The sequence below is a fragment of the Castor canadensis genome, chromosome 5 (assembly GCF_047511655.1).
Source record: "Castor canadensis chromosome 5, mCasCan1.hap1v2, whole genome shotgun sequence".
NCBI lineage: Eukaryota > Metazoa > Chordata > Mammalia > Rodentia > Castoridae > Castor > Castor canadensis.
In genome coordinates, this window is record NC_133390.1 from 11,249,241 (window position 1) to 11,268,546 (window position 19,306).

General features: G+C 35.2%; 1 protein-coding gene across 2 annotated transcripts in view; it reads left to right on the forward strand.

Annotated features, from left to right (window-relative positions):
• Positions 1-18,545, forward strand: part of Paxbp1 (PAX3 and PAX7 binding protein 1) — a 32,455-nt gene extending 13,910 nt beyond the window's left edge. Inside the window, exons 8-18 of one of the 2 annotated variants that reach the window (XM_020165701.2) lie at positions 966-1,089; positions 4,291-4,390; positions 4,518-4,633; positions 6,531-6,730; positions 7,888-8,032; positions 8,606-8,727; positions 9,395-9,471; positions 10,098-10,164; positions 13,531-13,677; positions 15,271-15,425; positions 17,392-18,545. In XM_020165701.2, the coding sequence (XP_020021290.1) occupies positions 966-1,089; positions 4,291-4,390; positions 4,518-4,633; positions 6,531-6,730; positions 7,888-8,032; positions 8,606-8,727; positions 9,395-9,471; positions 10,098-10,164; positions 13,531-13,677; positions 15,271-15,425; positions 17,392-17,509 (1,371 nt within the window). In that variant the 3' untranslated portion in view covers positions 17,510-18,545. Of the gene's footprint in view, positions 1-965; positions 1,090-4,290; positions 4,391-4,517; positions 4,634-6,530; positions 6,731-7,887; positions 8,033-8,605; positions 8,728-9,394; positions 9,472-10,097; positions 10,165-12,840; positions 12,915-13,530; positions 13,680-15,270; positions 15,426-17,391 lie in introns of those variants that run through there. The other variant, XM_074072802.1, reaches the window with a different exon arrangement.
• Positions 18,546-19,306: the final 761 nt, after the last annotated feature.

Sequence of the window (19,306 nt, forward strand, 5' to 3'; positions counted from 1 at the left end):
CGAAGTTTCATAGCATTTGGTTGTAATACAAGCTTTGTATAGAAAAAGCTTTCTGGAATTTTTGTTTTTAAAGTGTAGGGCTCATGTTCTGTTAACTTTTGTATTCTATATGAAGCAAGTAAATGAGTTAGCTATGAATATTAGCCTAGAAAAATTTATTGACTTTGTAAATGACAATTTATGTAAAAAAACTTTTTTTTTGATCCACTGGGGTTTGACCTCAGGCCCTCATGCTTGCTAGGCAGACACTCTACCACTTGAGCCACTCTGCCAGCCCTTATGTAATAAATTTTTTAAAAATTTTCTAATAAGAGAAGAACTTTCTAAGTTTGAGATGTATTGATTTAGACAGGTTAATAAGAGCTAGAAATTTTATTTGCCCTATTAATCAGTTGGCTTACATATAATAATAGCACAGCGTAAGATTACTGGAGAGTACTTGGGGCACAGGAGTGGCAAAGCAATTTAAGTGTCCAAAGTTGAACAGTTTGCAGACTCTTTTTCATACCTACTTACAGAGCTATTGTAGATTTTTTTGGGGAGAGGGGATTGCACATTGATAATGGTTTACTTAAACTACAAGATGCAGATCCTGCTGCTGGAAAATTGAAAAGTATAGTTAAAAGATTTCTGAGTACTTAAATATTCTCCAAAGATGAAGCACTAAAATTTTTGACATTTCTTTACTTGCTCTCTCTATTAATACTGAAATATTAAATTTCTTAACCAAATTTTTGCTCCAATTATTAGGCACTGGACATTAATAGCTGTATATGTGGATTTAAAGAAGAAGTGATGTTTCCTAAACATTGCAAAACTGAATTGCTATCCCTGTCCTGTTGGGAATTCATGACCATTTGTCCGTAGAGAGGGTACTTTTTCAGAAATCCGGAAATAGTATGGAACCCTCAAATAAGTAAGCAACTGAGGAGTTTGGTGTTACGGAGTGTGTTGTATTTTTACAGGTGCCACTGATTAATGAACTTGAATCAGCAATACATCAGCTGTACAAACAGCGAGCTTCCCGCCTTGTCCAAAGACGACAAGATGATATTAAAGATGAATCTTCGGAGTTTTCAAGCCATTCAAGTCAGTCCATCTTGAAGGTTTTTATTCTTCATTAAACAACCTTGCTTACTTAGTGCAGCCTGATTGAAAGTTAGAGATCTCAGGGCACCTTTTTTTTTTTTTTTAAGAAACAAGTTTCCTAGTTCTTATGTTAGGTAGTTCTAAAAATTATAACATGTGCTTGAATTGTGTTTAAGAAAATGTGGCCTCACAAAGGAGTTGAAAAATGGGTACTAATACTCTATCTTATTATTCTTTGGACATACCTTTTCACTCATCTTTAAAGCATAGAAAATGTATTGCCAGTATTTTATCTGAAAACCACTGTCTACTTGGCTCTAATTGAATTTTTTTCCTTTTTCATCCTGTTCGTAACACAACTACAAATGCTGTTGATCACAAGAAAAGATTTTGAGTTTAGAGACTGGGAAGTTTGGGGGAAGGGTGAGGAAAGCTGTGTGTTACTTAGCAAATGACAACCTCAAGATTAGTGGAGCTTTGAGCTTCACTAACTCTTTGGATAAGGCTAAACTTTGTATTCCCTTTTCCAGTTTGCTGTATGTTCTGGGGTTTTCTTTTTGTTTTTTAAGTCAGCAAATGCCTACAATTCTTGAAATTTTGTGAAAAGATTTAGAAATATGAGACACATACTTTGAAAACCAAAATTAATTGGAAACCTAGCTGAGATTCTTGAACCAGATGCTTTTGTGCCTTCCATATTCCTGGGTGCTCTAATAGGAATTGTCTTAGTGTGGTTTCTCAGGCTTCTTCGTAGTTCTTTGTTCCCTGTGTTAGCAGTCTCAAATGGAAGTATGTAGCACAGTTACTGAGATACTCATTTAAAATGCAGATTTCCTGGAACTGTCCCTAGAGATTCTTAATCTTCTATGTCCAGAAATCTGCATATTAAATATTAATTTCAGGTGATTCAACACCAAAGGAGCTAATGCTATTTAGAACACTGCTTTGCCACATTAGGTGTCCTTTCAGATCCCTGAGAAGCACTCTCCTATGTGTCTGATGGGTTTTGGAGAGGCCCTCAGAGCTGAAGCAGACTCAGCCAGGAGCCACAGAGATGGTTTTATCCTGTTTTGCCATACAAGTTTAAATTGAATTACTGACTTTGGGTACCTAAATGACTAATGCATCCCTCCCAGATCACTTTTGATCCAGACAGAACCAGATTTCTGGGGCAGATTACAGGTAACCATTATACCACAAAAGGAAATAATTTCCTTTTCAATCGAATGGTTTATGTGAGCTGTACATCTCATTAAATACCTTCTCCCTTCTATAATCTGTTCTTTTAAAAATGGAGCAATTTAGTTTCATGAAATTTGAAATCAGAGTTAAATGATGCATGTTAATGAAATTAAAAGTTGAAAAGAATCTAAAACTAATGGGATGGTGAAAAATGCTATCCTAGGGGACGTATACATTAATTGCCAAAGATTTGTGGAAAATTTCATGGGACACTGAAGAATCTATTCATTTTCTGATATTTTTAGAAAGAAAGAATAGTCTGCACTTCATCTGTTCGGCTTTACTCTGTGTAGTTCTTAACAGAAATGAAGGAGGCTATCACATTGAATTCTACTAACTAGTAAACTCTGGAACGTACCTCCTTCCTAGTATCAACTACTTTGAAATATGAATGAAAAACTCAGTTTAAAAGAAAAAAAGTCAACTTTTTAAAAATAACGAAGTCTAGAATAGTTAGGGAACCTGAAGTGGAGAGCTAATTTTTGGTTTAGTTTTTGCTGTTGCTGATTTTGGTGACAGATCTCTGATAGGTGGGAAAAAATATGCACAAGACTTAACTGGTTGTCTTTTGTATAACCCCTGGTCCCTTGGGTTTTTTCCTTCCCATTACTATATGTTTTTCAAGAATATTTTCATAGTGTGGTATTAAAATGTAGAAATGAGGGAAGTATTGCAGTAAGATGTTTTCCCTACCCCCCCTATCCTAGGAAAGAGAGTGGAAGAATCTTTTCTAGCAAAAAGATTGGGTCCAGAGGAAAGACCCTGAGATGCTAATACATGGGAGTCACAGCCAAACAGTTGGCATTCTAGCGATCTCTGGAGATGCTTCTTTTTTTGAGAGAAAGGGAATGTTACTGGGGTTTGAACTCAGGACCTCTGCCACTTAGCCACATCCCTAGCAGAGATGCCTTTTTCTAAACAATTCCACCTTTGCACCCAGTGCTTCCATTCTTGCTCTTCTATGTGAACAAGCAGTTAAACTACCACCAGAAAGGCCAACACCAGCAATGGAACCAAAGGGATTAAGGAAATAGGACTGCTAGGAAGTGAAAACTTTAAAACTAATTGACAGCCTCAGGGAGATAGTAGATGATCTCTTACTTAACACAAGTATATAAGGGAGTATATATATATATATATAACTATATATATATATATAGTTATATATATATATATATAGTTATATATATATATATATAAAACTATAAGGGAGAAATAACGGTAAAAATCAGGAGCCACTTCTTGGAAACTAAAAATACGGTAATTGAGATATAGATTTCAATAAGAGGGTTGGATACCAAGTTAGAAAATTATCCTAGAGCATTTTGAAAAAGAGAGATGAAAAACAGGAAGTAAAGAGAGACGAGAAAAGAATGCTATTTGAGGAATAAATTGGCTCTACTCAGGATTAACAGTTACAGTATTGTCTTATTCTAAGAATAGTGATAGTGAATAAATTTCTACAGAGCAGAATTAGAATAAAATAACATAAATTATGAAATCTCTGGGAACAAAACTTTTCTTTGTCTTTCTACCTGTGTTTCTTTGCTGTAATTTCATATCATTCTACATGTGATGCCTAATGTTCTTCTTTCTTAAAAATGTAATTATTATTTTTTCCTTTGCACAGGTAATTTAGATTTTAATTTATTTGGTCATCATTGTAGCATAAACTAGCCCTGTTATTTAGACATAAAAATAGCAAGCCCAGTTGCTTTTGTGTAGGGTTGTTGGACTCTTAAAAAGAAATCATTACTTTAATTTTTCTACTTCTTTTCATGCAAACCCAGAATAATACTGAGATTTGTTCTAAACTAAAAACCTGCCAGTTGATCTGTTATTGCAGAATCCTGCTGTTGAGATTAGCAAGCAGTCTATCATAATGGCTTATTCTGTGCAAACTCTTTCCTCAGGATTGTTGAGGGAAGGCTTTTAATTTTGACTATTGTTGTTTTACAGATAAAGCTTTGATGGCACCAAATCTTGATTCCTTTGGGCGAGATCGGGCACTGTATCAAGAGCATGCAAAACGTCGGATTGCAGAGCGGGAGGCTAGGAGGTAGTTCTAAAAAACGCTTCTAGTGGATTTATTAGGGAAGGGAGAGGTTCTAAAAATCACTTGTGGATTTGTTAATGAAGGGAGAATGTGTTTTATCTAATTTGGTAACTTGATATTTGTTACTTAGGACTCGTCGTAGACAAGCCAGAGAGCAAACTGGTAAGATGGCAGATCACCTTGAAGGCCTTTCCAGTGATGATGAAGAAACATCTACAGATATTACTAATTTTAATCTGGAAAAAGGTTAGATTTTTATTTGGAAATGGAATTCATCAGTTTGGTTTCTACTTGGGTATAGTTTTTACCATTGAATAATTGGAATTTCTGTGGCTTCTGCATTAAAACCAGGAACTTTTTTTTAATACCCAGTTTTATTACTGAATATTACAATGATTTTTCTAAAAAACAGAGGTAATACCTTGTCACAGGGTTTATTTGGGATTTGTATAGCCAATGGTGGTAGTCTCCAGAATTGTGGAATTTTAAATGATCAAAAAATGTATCAGACTCTTAAGGTGACTCTACTGCAGACTGTCTGGTCTAGAAAGGGAAAGCTGGGCATGGAGGCACTCAGCTGTGAAGGAGTTTCCTGATATGAGGAGTCATGACTAATTTTAACTAAGAGGAAGTTAGTACTGTTATGTGCCAGGCATTCCCAAAAAGATCCCCAAATAAGTCTTCTCACCATTGGCTATCATGATTTGGATTTATATTGACTACAGGCTATTGATGAAGGTTCTTTCTCTCTCTCTCTCTCTCTCTCTTTTTTTTTTATAGTGAACATTTCTAAACAGGTAGAAAATGTGAAAGAACAGCACAGTGATTACTCATGTACCTATCACCCAGATTGAACAGTGCTTACTGTTTTCTACATTTACTGTGTGTGTGTGTGTGACTGAACCATTTGGAAACAACTTACAGTAGATAACATGATACTTCACCCCTAAAACTTAAGGATGTGTTTCATAGAAACACGGGTTTTGTGTGTATGTGTGTAATCATACTACCATTATCCTATCTAAGGAAATTAATACTTCATAATGATCTTGCCCATATTCAGTTTTTTTCAATGACATCTTAGGGAAAAATCTCATTTGGAACTTTTTTGTCAATTATGTTATGGTTTTGCTTGTATTTTACAAACCAGGTTCCACCTAAGATCCATGCTTTGTATTTGATTGCTGTAGCTTTTAATGTAAAATAAATGGTTATCCATGAATATTTCTAACTTGTTCACACACTCTTAACTATTTTTGGTTATTTGTTTGCCTAAGACATTAACTTTTTTTAAAGAGACCAGGCCATTTGTAGAAGAACATCCTACATTCTGGGCTTGTCTGTATTTTTCCTTATAGTATTTAACTTGTTCTTCCATTCATTACTTATTTTTTTTTCCCCTTGGTATTGGGGTTTGAACTTTGGGCCTTATGCTTGCCAGGCAGGCACTCCACCACTTGAGCCACTCCATCAGCCGTCATTGCTTTTCTTATGAACCGTAATTTGGTCTGAAGGCTTGATTAGATTCAGGTTATACTTTTTCTTCATCTTATTTGTTTTTATTGCAATAATACTTTATAGAGGATGCTGTTTCTCATTGCATAATATCACATGGCAAAGTGTTACATTGTCCTACTATTAGGGTGTATAAGATTGATCTTGCAAAAATCCTAGCATAAATTCAGCTAGTACTTGACTGTGAGTTTTAATCACCAGCAGTTATTATAATCACTTCAGAAGAAGTGATGTATTGGTCACTGAGCATAATGCGCAGTTGTTATTTACACAGTAATTTGTGAACTGAAAAGCTAACAGCAAAGTTTTTGTTTCATGCAATTTGAATTAATGCACAAATTTATCGAAATTTGAACCCTGGTGTTGAGGAATAGGCATTACATAATGAAACCCTGGTAACAGAAAATATTGAAAAAAATGTAGTATGTGTTGGGATCTTGCAAAACAAGGACTAATTACACATTAGTTTGCATAGTAGACAAATTGATACCTAACTTGTGTTTTTTTACCTTAAACTGCAAGTAACAAATTAGTTCTTTGTGATACTCAAGCCTCTAAACAATGAAAATATGGAACTATTTTTTGGTATTTCACACTAAATTTTGGTTTCTTTGGGGTTTTGTTGTAGATCGTATTTCAAAAGAGTCCAGCAAAGTTTTTGAAGATGTCCTTGAAAGTTTCTATTCAATTGATTGTATTAAATCCCAATTTGAAGCATGGCGTTCAAAATACTACATGTCCTACAAGGATGCTTACATCGGCCTTTGCTTGCCAAAGTTGTTCAACCCCCTCATCAGACTGCAGCTCCTCACTTGGACTCCTCTTGAGGTGGGTTGCTTTTATTACTGTTAGATAGCAATATAACCCAATGTTTGGGTAATTTTAGTTTCAAAGCTAAATATATAAGGTTAAGCAAGATATTTTACAGAGGAGATAGGGGATAGGTTATAATTAAAACAGACTGTATCTGGGAATAATCTTTAAACTTTTAGCCTTTCCCAAAACTATCTTTTGCTTTTCAATTTATGTATAGTTTCTTTCTTAGCTAAAATTACATGTAGTGACACTGGGCAATGAACATGAATAGTAAGAACTTTGTCTTTGATCCTAAGGGAACTTAGAACCTAATGGAAAGCAATATGGGACAGGTGTGGAGTGAAGACTTGACCCAAGTCAGTAGTAATGGAAAGGGCTGGCAGAGTGGCTCAAGTAGTAGAGCACCTGCCTAGTAAGTACAAAGCCCTGAGTTCATACCCCAGTACCACCAAAACAAAGAAACAAAAAGAAAGTAGTAATGGAAATCAAGAGGGTGAGACAAATTAATAAACGTAGGAGTGGACTCAATGGTGTGTATTGGGGGCATATAAGTGGGTAGACTAGATTTGATTATTTAGAACTAGTAGTTTTATAATAGCGTTTTGGAAGTTACCAACATCCTGTGCAGATCTCTGCACAAGGTTGATAATGCCTGAGTCAGATATATAAATTATAAGGAAAAGATGGCTGAGGATGAAGTCCTGGAATCACAACTGATGCAAATGTGAGCTCTGGGAGCCATTTAGCTCATGGGTCCTAAATATTCTTTGCGAGACTTGATGGGAGTTTCACACTATGGGTGTGTGCCTTAGTAGACAGCAGAGGCTCAGGGCTTTGTGTATTTGGAGGTCTTTCTGTGTAGCTCCCTCAATGCTCCACAGCTTCTAGCTGTCTCAGCCTACCTTAACTCCTGCTTCGACTTGGCAAGACTGCTGTGCTCTGCCTGGGATTCTTTTCCTTGCTCAGAGACACTCAGACCTGTCTTTCAAGGATCACAGCCCTGTGTTCCCTCTGGTTTGTTGTCTGGAAACAAATGTTTCATATATTGTGTCCAGATTTTACTTGTTTATAACCAAAGCCATTATCTCATTTATGTTGCTCCTAACATGGTTGGAGGCAGAAATAGCCATTATTTTTTAATGTTTGGTTACCTTATTAATATGTTTTAGGCAAAGTGTCGTGACTTTGAGAATATGCTGTGGTTTGAATCTTTGCTATTTTATGGTTGTGAAGAACGAGAACAAGAGAAAGATGATGTAGATGTTGCCCTACTACCTACCATTGTGGAGAAGGTGATTCTTCCTAAACTAACAGGTAAGTCTGTCTTTGGAATCAAGCATTCAGACACCTTGGACTTCTGTTTTTGAGAGTTTTTAATCCAGAGCATATTTCCTCATAGACATAACATAATGAATGATAGTTACCACCTGACCTAACTTGAGACTTGACGACCCCCATGTGGTGAGCTTACTTAGAGTATGGGGTAATAGTTGATTTGTAGGTGAGTTTCAGAGATGCCAAGACTGCCTGACGCCAAACTGAGGACATATTTTGGGGGTGAAGAATGTGCACATACCTAGGTTGAAATTTCAGCACTTTCTTCAGTTCCTCCAAGAGAATGGGAATTGTTGGTATGGGAACAATTTATTTAAACAATTTTATTCAAAATAAAATTTGAATTTACTGAGGAAATCTTGGAGCTGAGATGACATCTTTTGGGATACAGATATCCATGGCCTCCCCCTTTCTTCTCCCCAGCCCTTGCATCTTTATTTCATTGAATAGCAGAAATTAGAGATTTGTCTTACTATCTCTCCACATCCCTAACCTCTCAGAAAAAGCTGCCATTTCTGTTTTTCAACATACCTTTTTTTTTTTCCTTTAAAGTGATAGCTGAAAATATGTGGGACCCTTTTTCCACAACACAGACTTCAAGAATGGTTGGAATTACACTAAAATTAATTAATGGATATCCTTCAGTAGTAAATGCAGAAAATAAAAATACACAGGTAATTTTAATTCCTATCTTTGGGAAGCTTTTTTCTGTGTTTTCTTGAAAATGAACAAGACGAGAGAATGAATGGTTATTTTAAACCAACCAGACATCTCATTCTCCCACTTGGGTAATTTGGGCCATTAAAGTCTGAAATACACAAAATTGGAGATACTGTTTTTTTCACTTTTACAAAATCTAGATGTAACAAAAATGTTATCAGTCTAGACAGCCTCTCATACTATTTCTTACTAGTGCATCTACACTTCCAATCCTGCTAATCACATGTCCCTTTAAGAATGGTATTTTGAGGGAGAAAGAAAAATTTAAAGCTACTAAGATGGTTAATAATTGATTATTTAAATGTTAAAACATATAAATAGCATGTAAGACAACAATGTATTCTCCATAACTAACTTACAAACTTAAAATTCCTGTCCATCCTTAGGGAACATTTATATAAGCTGAATTTGGAAAGGGGTGCTCTTTTTATTGTTAAATTTTCACTGACCTTATTTTGAGAAGAAGCAAATTATGCGTATGACCTGAAATCTTTAAGTACTAGACTTAGGGGATTAAAAAATTTGTAAGTGGCTTTTGTTGAGGGATCACCTAATAGAGTTGTAAGTTATTAAAATTATTTAAAAAATATTGCAATGTGTGATCTACTTTTAATTCTTTAGGTATACTTAAAGGCACTTTTATTGAGAATGAGAAGAACTTTAGATGATGATGTATTCATGCCATTGTATCCTAAAAAGTAAGTAATTCATAAGAACATTAAAATGATACTCTGGGCTGGTTGGGTGGCTCAAGTGGGAGAGCGCTTGCCTGGCAAGCATGAGGCTCTGAGTTCAAGCCCCAATGCCACCAAAAAAAAAAAAAAAAAATTCTTATATAGAGTAAACCATTTCCCAAGGAGACTAACTCAGTGGGGGAAACTGTTCCCTTAAGGAGAATAAAGCAGTTAATGCTCTTTGTTCTTCATTGGTATCTCAATATAAATTTCCATTGGGATTTTATTGTTAGATTTTTGGGGCCTCACTTTGTAGCCAGGCTGGCATTGAACTCATTCCTTCTACCTCAGCTTCTTGAGGGTTGGTATGTGCGGGCATGTGCCACCACACGTGGCTTTCCACTGGTTTTTAAACATACTATTTTCTAGAATATAATTGTTTGAAACATTACTTAATTCTTATGCTTGTGTGTGTGTGTTGATTTTGAAGATTAACACTAGAGCATGTTAGGAATGCCTACCACTGAACTGTACAACCATCTCTGTACTTAATTCTTTTGTTGACCTATTTTACTTGTAGAGAGTTTTGTTTATATGGTACTTATGCATGAAATATTTGATCATGGCATGTTTTTCTTTTTTTTACTTAGTGTCTTAGAAAATAAAAATTCTGGACCTTACTTGTTTTTTCAACGACAGTTTTGGTCTTCCGTTAAGGTATGTATCCATAGGCTATTTAAAAGACTTCAGCTTTTGTTTAACTTCATATATTTTGGAAACAGTTTTATTTTTTTCAATTCCATAGCTTTGTATTTATCTATGTATACAAAAAGTTGTACTTTACAAGCTAATTTTATTCCAACAGTTCACTCAAGTTTGATATTTCCACAGGAGAAAATGAATTCTGAGTTTCAAAGGAAGGCTCAAGCTACCCAACAAATTGCCTAACTAAGGCTTCAGCTAATTTATTCAAGTTCCCTTCTGAGTTTCAGGGATCTAGTACTGAATGAGATAGAAATGGAGTTCTCATGTGAAGGGGGAAATTCAAAGTAGTAATGGGAGCTTCAGTGGGCACTAAGACCTTGACTAGCCAGTCATAGGAGATCCTCTTCTATCCAGAGGAAGTGATATTTAGGTTATAAGACCAGAGGAATTAAATAGGACTTGGACCTGAGGTGAAGGAGAACAAGCTGAAGGAATACTGCATGGTCAGAGTTAGGGAGGTGATGAGAAGTCTTATTTGGTCATGAGAAAAATTAACATATATACTAAACATTGTAGGAAGCCACTGGACTCATTCTTTCTTTTCTTCTTTCCCTCCCTCTCTTCCTTCCTCTTTTCCATATAATTACATACATTCTCTCTTTTTAGTGTAGAGTCCTGTGAGTTCCTATGAATGAATACAATCATGTCATTGTTACCAAAATGAAAGATGTATTATACTTCCAGTGTCCCCAAAAAAATCCCCTTTGTAGTCAAGCTCTTCCCTGACCCCTGGTTCCCTCCCAATTTGTTAATGTCCTGTGGTTTTCTTTAAAAGAATGTCTTATCAATGGAATTATCTAATAGAGATCCTTTTGAGTCTGGCTTTTTTCACTTAATACAATGCATTAGAGATTCATTTTATTGTATATTATCATTAGTTCACTGCTTTTTTATTGTTGAGTAATACTCCATCATAAGGTGGATGGATATGCCAGAGTTAGTTTGTTTTGTTTGTTTTTTATTCATTCTTTAGTTCAGGAAAATTTGGATTGTTTCCAGTTTTGAGGTAATTATGAATAAAGCTGCTATAAGAGTTTTCTGAGTGTGTAACTTCATTTCAATTAAGTGAAACAAATAGGCAAAGTTATTTTCCAGAGTGGCTGTGCCAGTTTGCATTCTCAACCCACAGCATATGAACATTGTAGTTATTCTTACACTTTTCATACTGCGCATTGTCAGTTGTGTTGATCCTGCTTTTGTGTGCTAATTTGCTATCTGTATATGTTCTTTGGTGAAGTGTCTTTTCAGATCTTTTGCTCATGTTTTAAATTGGGCTGTTTGTTTTGTATTGAGGTTAGTGTTCTGGGGTGAAGTCCTTTGTCAGATAAATGATTTGCAAAGAGGTTTTTTTTTTGTCTGTGACTTTTCTGTTCGTTATTTTAATAAGTATTCCACGTGCAGAAGTTCTTAATTTTGGTAAAATTCAATTTATCATTTTATTCTGTTACGGATTATGCTTTAGATGATAAACCTTGGGTTTGGCAGAGTGGCTCAAGTGGTAGAGCACCTGCCTAGAGAGCATGAGTCCCTAAGTTCAAACCACAGTACCACCAAAAAAAAAAAAAGATGATAAACCTAAGAAGTCTTTCCCCAACATAAGGTCATAAAGTTTTTCTCGAAATGTTGCAGGAGGTTGCTAGCTGAGATAGGAGAACCTGAGGCAGTTAACAGAAGCAATGTTTTATTGTGCCAGCACAGACCCAGGGACTCATGTCCAAAGGCTGAGCCCCAAGAACAAAGGGTTCTTACCTTATATACCCTTGCAAGCAGGTTACAGAGGCAATAAAATTAAAAAACCAGTTTTAACCCATATATGGTGACATGCAATTCTATAGGCTACTTCAGCCTGGTGCTAAGTTCCCTTCTACCCCTAGTGCTATGTGACCTTCACTTTTGAATCCTTTAGGCTTTATCTCTTTGCTATGCCAAAATCCCTTCCCCCCCTACACCTCCCACCTTATCAAAACTCAGGCCTCATTTGTTTTCTTCTGGTCCTCCTCCCTGCTACATTATTACTTCTAGAAGTTCCACAGTTCTAGGTTTTTCATTTAATTTTTTTTTAAATCCATTTTGAGTTAATTTTTATTAAAGAAATAAGCTTATATTAAGATTCCTTTCTTCTAGCAGTATTTGTTTCAAAGTCTGTCCTTCCTCCATTGGATTGCTTTTGTACCTTTGTTGGAAATTGACCATATAAATGTGGGTCATAGGAGGATTTTTATCAGGGAATGGACATAAACAAACTGCCATTTTAAAAATTACTTTGCTGTGTGATGCTAAAATGGGTTGAAGTAAGTAAAAATAGTAATAATGAAAACAGGAAATAGTGTTTATTGTATAGTCAGTATATTTCAAGCACTATACGACACCCTTTATGCAGATTATTTTGTTGAATCCTCAGAATGACTTAGTGAGGTAGGTTCCATTATTCTCACACCACAGATGGGACAGTGAGATGCAGAATAACCTGCCCAGGGCCATTCCATTGATAGTGGGAGAGATGGGAACCAACTTAGTCCAGTCTGCCATTTGAGCAGTTCTTCTCAACTGGAGTTCTGAGAAAAGAATAAGTTCGGCCCTGAGGCATTAATTGTATGTGGTTAACTCTCACCCTTCCTATGCATCTAGGTTGTTGCTAGCTGTGTATCCTTGGGATATCTTAAGTCCTTGGGAAAATTGGATAGTTACTCAAATCATTTTCTGTAAGTTTATTTCTGTGAGCTACTCATTAGCTCATGCTTATAATCACTAAATGGGGAGTAACTGCAGGGTACAGAGATGGATGCTTAGTGAGTAGCAGTGGGAACTTGAGAGATGAACAGGTTTAATGGAGGTAGAATCAGGTGGAAAAGCTAAGAATGACCCCTCCAGGCTTCTGGCCTGAGCAGTCAGGTGGATAGTGTCACCATTTACCTGGTTGAGAAGTAAGTGGGGAACTAGAAATTTTTATGGTGTGATGGGGTAGGACTTTTATTTTAAATGTATTGAACTTGAATAACTTGGGATATCCAGGGGGTGTAACTGAGTCCTATTTGTAAAATCTGTTAGCCACGCAGTGTCATAGTCAGAAAAAGAATCTCCCATCCTTTTTTTGTAGGGAGGCATGGGGTTAGCTTAGTCATAATTTTGAACTTAAGAATTAGCAATGCCCAATAGTACTTTCTGTGATGATGGAATATGTTCCATATGTGCACTGAACAATATAGTAGCCAATAGCTAAATTGAAATCTTCCTTCATTGTAAGTGTTTTGCTATGTAACTAATTTAACTTTTTAAAAAAATTGTTTAACATTGTGGTTTTTTTTTTTTTCTTTCTAGCTATTAGGAAACTTTCTTCAGTGGTATGGTATTTTCTCAAATAAAACTCTTCAGGAGTTATCAATAGATGGTTTATTAAATAGATACATTCTCATGGCCTTTCAGAATTCAGAATACGGAGATGATAGCATCAAAAAGGCCCAAAATGTGAGTTAAATGACATGTTGTAGTGTGTAAAGCACGTAAATTAAAATGTATTGTTTTCTTTATTTGGAAAGGGAAATGAGAATTTCATGAAAATTCCCTTTGTTTATTCAATGTGGTGTTAGGTTGACGTGAGTTTACCTAACCAGGGAGTTCCTAACCCCTGGAAGTATTTTTTTACTTGAATATATATAAAATGTTATGTATGTATGTATACATCAAAATTTTTGTAGACATTAGTAAAAGTTTTCATTTTGAGGTAATTTTTTCATAGTTGAATACTATTGATTATTGCTGAATAACTTTAAGAAATAATACCTTTGTTTTCTACTTACATGAGCTACCCAATTTGATAAATTAAAAAATATGTTTTTGAACAAATCACAAAATTAATGAAAACTTGCAAGAAGTAGGACAAAGTTTTTTTCACTTGAACCAATCAGTATAAGTCTCTGACATGATGTCTAGCCACCCTCAAACACATTGTTTATATTTTATACAAGCACAGATACTAGGCTACACGATTATCATGTAAACATTAGCACCAGAAAATTAACATTAATATATTAGTGTTAATCCTTGGGAATCCCTCCCAATGTACATTTTGTCATTTATGCCAACATACCCTTCACTGGCAAAAGAAATCCCTAGATCATGCATTATGTTTAATTATCAAAGTCTTTTTAGTTTCCTTTAATCTAGAAGAACCTTCATAGCCTTGTTACTTTTGAAGATAGGCCAGTTATTGCATACTGTCCTTCAGTTTGGGTTATTCTGTCGATTAGATTCAAGTTAGGAATCTTTGGGAGAAATTGTCCCAGATTTCCTGAATGAGAGTCCCTTAAAATTGACTTCTATGTCCTTTTGACATGTTCCCTCATTTTAAGGGGGAGTACCTTCTTTCTAATATCTATGTTTTGGCTCATTGTGTACTTGCTCTTGCCCCAGCCCTGGAATCAGTCATTGCTCTGACTCCTGGGTTCTTGTAGTGGTGAGCCTTCTTTTCCTATCTGAACTCTGACCGCCCATACTGGAAATGAGGCTCACCCTTCTTAAGCCTTGGCACTGTATGCCAGGCTGCCATGATCGCTGCTAAGTTCCTCACCCCTTGGTGCACATCTGGTATGGATGCTCCAAAGGGAGCTTTACCTTGGGCCAGCTCGGTTCCCAATACCAGCATGGATGCCACTCATTAAATTGTTCAGGAGAGGAAGGGACTGCAGTTCCGTATTTATACACATGTTTTTACACCAAAAGCTGCTCATGAAGGAGAAATCAGTTTGTTTAGAGCATCTTGGAAGGCTGAAAATTGCAGCAATTGGTTATCAATTTTATGTCCCTAATTTACTTACATATCAGACATATTACTTACCTTTTGCTTTGAGTACCTAACTCATTGGTTGAAATACAAATTAAGGAATATTGAAATTCAGGAATATTGGTGTAGTTAATGTAGGAAATCAGTTTTTTAAAATGTCTTTGAGAATAAATGACTATAATAGTCATTTATTCAACTTTTATTTATTTTATTTTATTTACTCAACTTTTAGATATTTTCATTTATTCTATTTTATTTTATGTCTTTCTTCTACATAGGTAATCAATTGTTTCCCTAAACAGTGGTTCATGAATCTGAAAGGAGAAAGAACTATTTCTCAGTTAGAAAACTTTTGCCGATACCTTGTACATTTAGCAGATACAATTTACAGGAATAGTATTGGGTGCTCTGATGTGGAAAAAAGAAATGCAAGGTAATTTTTTTATGATTACTTAATGAAATGGTAATCTCAAGTTTCTTTAGTTGTCAGTATTATTTAAATGTTTCAAGTAGAGTCATTTTTACTTACGTTCACCTGGTGTTGTAAGCCTATCAGAAATATACATAATTATTTTATTTTTGCAGTTTTAGTCATTTTTCACTTTGTTAAAATTGTGAAGATTATTAGGGAAGGACTTAACTGTGAGGGCCAGCCCCTGCGAATGAATATAGTACTGTTTTCTGTGTCTTCTCAGTAAGAATTGGAAACTTTGGTCCTTTGAGATGCATTATATTGATTTTAACTCTGAAGAAGATGGTCATTTATCCCAGCCTTTGGGAGGTGGAGGAAGTAGAATTGGGAGTTAGAGGCCAGCCTGAGCTACGTTGGGGGTGAGACCCTGTCCCAAACCCCACCCCTCACTCCCCCAAAAGATGATCATTTAAACCCACAGTGCATTGAAGTTACATCCCAACTTTGGAGCCTTCATGCTCCATCGTTAGTTTTTCTTTATCCCTTTCTTGGAGTAAAAGTCATCTCATGATTTTTTGGGGAACAGCTTACATCTAATTGTTATAATTGCTAGGAAGGTGAGTGAACTATTTTCCTTTCCATGGACATTAATATTGTAAATGTTTGTATAATTTGGGGATAAGTGTCCAACATAAACAGTATAAATAGTACAGTGTGAATTTTTTTTTTACATTTTTATTTCATGTATTGTTCCAGTTCCCGTTTTCTTTAGATTATGTAAGAATAGCTCTAAGAAAACTTTCATGTCCTTATTCCCCTTCTTAAAAAAAAGAACCTTGCTCTCTAGCAAGAAAATATGCTATCTTGCATGATAAAATTAAGAGTGGATAGTTAAGCTTTGTAATAGTGAAATTCTCAGGTAGTTGATGATAGTTTGTAGTTTAATTTTATTTTTACTGCGTGTCATTTTGGCGTTTGTTATTTGTTGGCACTAATATTTTTTCTTAGTGTGGCTGTTTGTTGTTGTTTTTACTAGATAATGCCTATCACTTTTTTAAGCCTCAATTTACATATACTTAGTAGTGTTTTTGTTTAGGAGCTAATTATAAATAAGTGGTATTTGGTTTTCTGTAGAAAAGAACTTCAACAGTTATTTAAGCACCTGCTCTGTGCAATGCACATAATGTAGGTTCCATATGGATTGCAGAGTTTTATGGGTCATAATCCTTCCCTGAAAGATGCTTATTACTCAGTTTTTATAGAGGACATGAAACAATGACACCACACTGTCTGTTGTTTCTCACAAGAGGTTCAAACTAAATGTTGAAACAGTTATTCTATAAGTGTGCTTCCTGGACCTGCAGCATCAGCACCACCTAGGAGCTTGTTAGAAATGCAGATTCTCAGGTTCCACTTACTGAGCAGAGCTCTGGAGCGAGGCTGGATGATCTGTGTTTACCAACCTTTTACATAATTCCCATGTTGCCAAAATTTGAGGGTTTCTCTCTCATCATAAGGTAGGTAGATGAATTCTAGCTGGGAAGATAAAGCAAGCAAGGTTACGCTTTAGTTGAAAGTGAACTTCGGAGGAATAGAAATTGGGCAGGATCTTGATTGATTGATGACGAAGACAGACAATTTTGTGCTACTGATATACTTCAAAAGAGCTGGGACTCTGGTTTCAAAAGGAAAGGGGCACAGGGCTCTACCAGAGTTTGGAACAGATTGCTTTCTTTTCTTTCTAGTTATTGATGAAAATCGTTGATCCAAATGAAATTGTTTTGTTTCTGTTTTAAAAATGGGTTCCTTGTCTTTGGCCAGTTATTTAAAACATTTACAAGTTTCATTTTATACGAACAAATAATCAGAATTTTTTTTACATGCTATAACTTGCATATCTTTGATTTGGATAATCTCTAGAATGGTCCTAAAAAACAAATTTCCTTTCAAATGTACTGAGATATTACTACAATTTTTTCTCTTTTAGGGAAAACATAAAACAGATTGTAAAACTTCTAGCAAGTGTTCGAGCCTTGGATCATGCTATGTCTGTTGCAAGTGACCATAATGTAAAAGAATTTAAGTCTTTGATTGAAGGAAAATAGATCTATGAGACTGGAAAGCCTATTTGCTTTAATACCATTCCCAGTGTATAAATTTTGTATATATGTAAAGTTTCTTAAACTGTAAAGTACGGTTTCTTGTTTTAATACAAAAAATATTATATTCAATGCTGTGTCCTTAAATACGATTTCTTCAGAATGAAAGGAATTCAGATTATTTCTACAAGTCTATTCATGGTTTCCTTACTGCCTGTCATACTTTGTTTACAGAAGTATTTTATATGGTCATTCAAATTAGCCCTCTCATTTAACTGTCCTCAACAAACAATGTGTGCAGTGTAAATTATGTAATTATGCATATATATATATATATTTATATCACCATGGACCTTCACACTGGAAATTTGCGGTGTTTTTCTACAGAGGAATCCTTTTAACAGAAAATTATCCAGTAGCAAATTGTCTTAGGGAAATTACTACATTGTTGCAACAAAAGGGCTGGTAAGAGACTAAATAAATGTTTATCCCCCTTTGGTTAGTGTTGCTGTCACTGTAGCTGTGCTGCCTTAAAATGAGAGTTGAGTTTTGGACATCATTGAGTGAATGTTGACCTTTTCTCCTTGAATCAGCATCACAGACAAATGTTGGTTTAACGTGAACGCTAAATAATATATGCAAGGTAGTGTCAGATGGAGCATAGAAGTTTAATAAGCCCATAACCTAACTGCATGGTTTAAACTGTCTTGTCTCATTTATTTTTTTACTCCCTGCCCAGATTACACATACATGCATTTGAATTTTAGTAGTCTTATCATTATATTTAAAATCCCACGTATGTGAGTTATATATGCAATAAAGAATACGCCTTGCTGACTAAGCCACACCCAGGCAGTTTAATACCCATGGTCTTCTATAATGTTTATATCACATTGTAAAATTCAGAGAACTTGTTTTAAAGTTTATGCTTTCTGATTCTGTGATTTTCAAAAGAGGAACTTTTTGGAAATTAATGACTATTGTTTGATAATTATATATGTAATTAAGCTTTAGCTAAGCATTAAATTAATTTTTAAATATATTCTCTGTTGTATTTTGCTGGTGACTAATTTTAGAGCATTTCAAATGATGCTAATATAGTGAGACTACTGTTTCATATGTATCCTTGATCAAGGCAAATAGCATTTACCTGTTTCTAAATAATATTTAGAACAGTGTATGCTTTGTTTGCTCTGTCAATTTGATTTTTACCCTAGTTACACTGCTTATGACTTTTTTTTTTGTTCTATCTTAGTTTTCTACATAGAATTAAAGTCAGAATGCTCTCAACTTCAGTGGAAGAAAATAACATGCATATGTATATGGACCTTAAACTAGTGTTTCCAAACCCATTAAATGATTGCTCTTTTCTATATCTGGTTTTAAAAACTCTTACAGTAAACTCTTTAAGACTTGTTTTTATCCTATGAAATCTGACAGGCTCCTGGGGTTTAAGGAATAGCTTTGAACTCTGCTGCAAGGCGAATTTGACATAGAACTGTATATAAAACAAGTGGTATTCATATCTCAACCAGAAAGTTTTAATCGTAAAGTTACTAAAGGACGCTACTTCTTATGAAGGGGATTCTCATTTGCTGTAGCGTAGTAGCTTAAGTTGGTTTGGTGGCTTAAAACAGAAATTTATTCTGTCACAGAGTTGTAGAGGCCAGAAGTTGGAAATCCTGTGTCAGCAGAATTAAATCCTTCACCACCTCTTCCAGCTTCTGATGGCTGCTGGTATTCCTTGGCTTATTTCTGCACGTGTCTTCACATTGTTCCTCTCTGAGTGTCTCATTTCCCTAT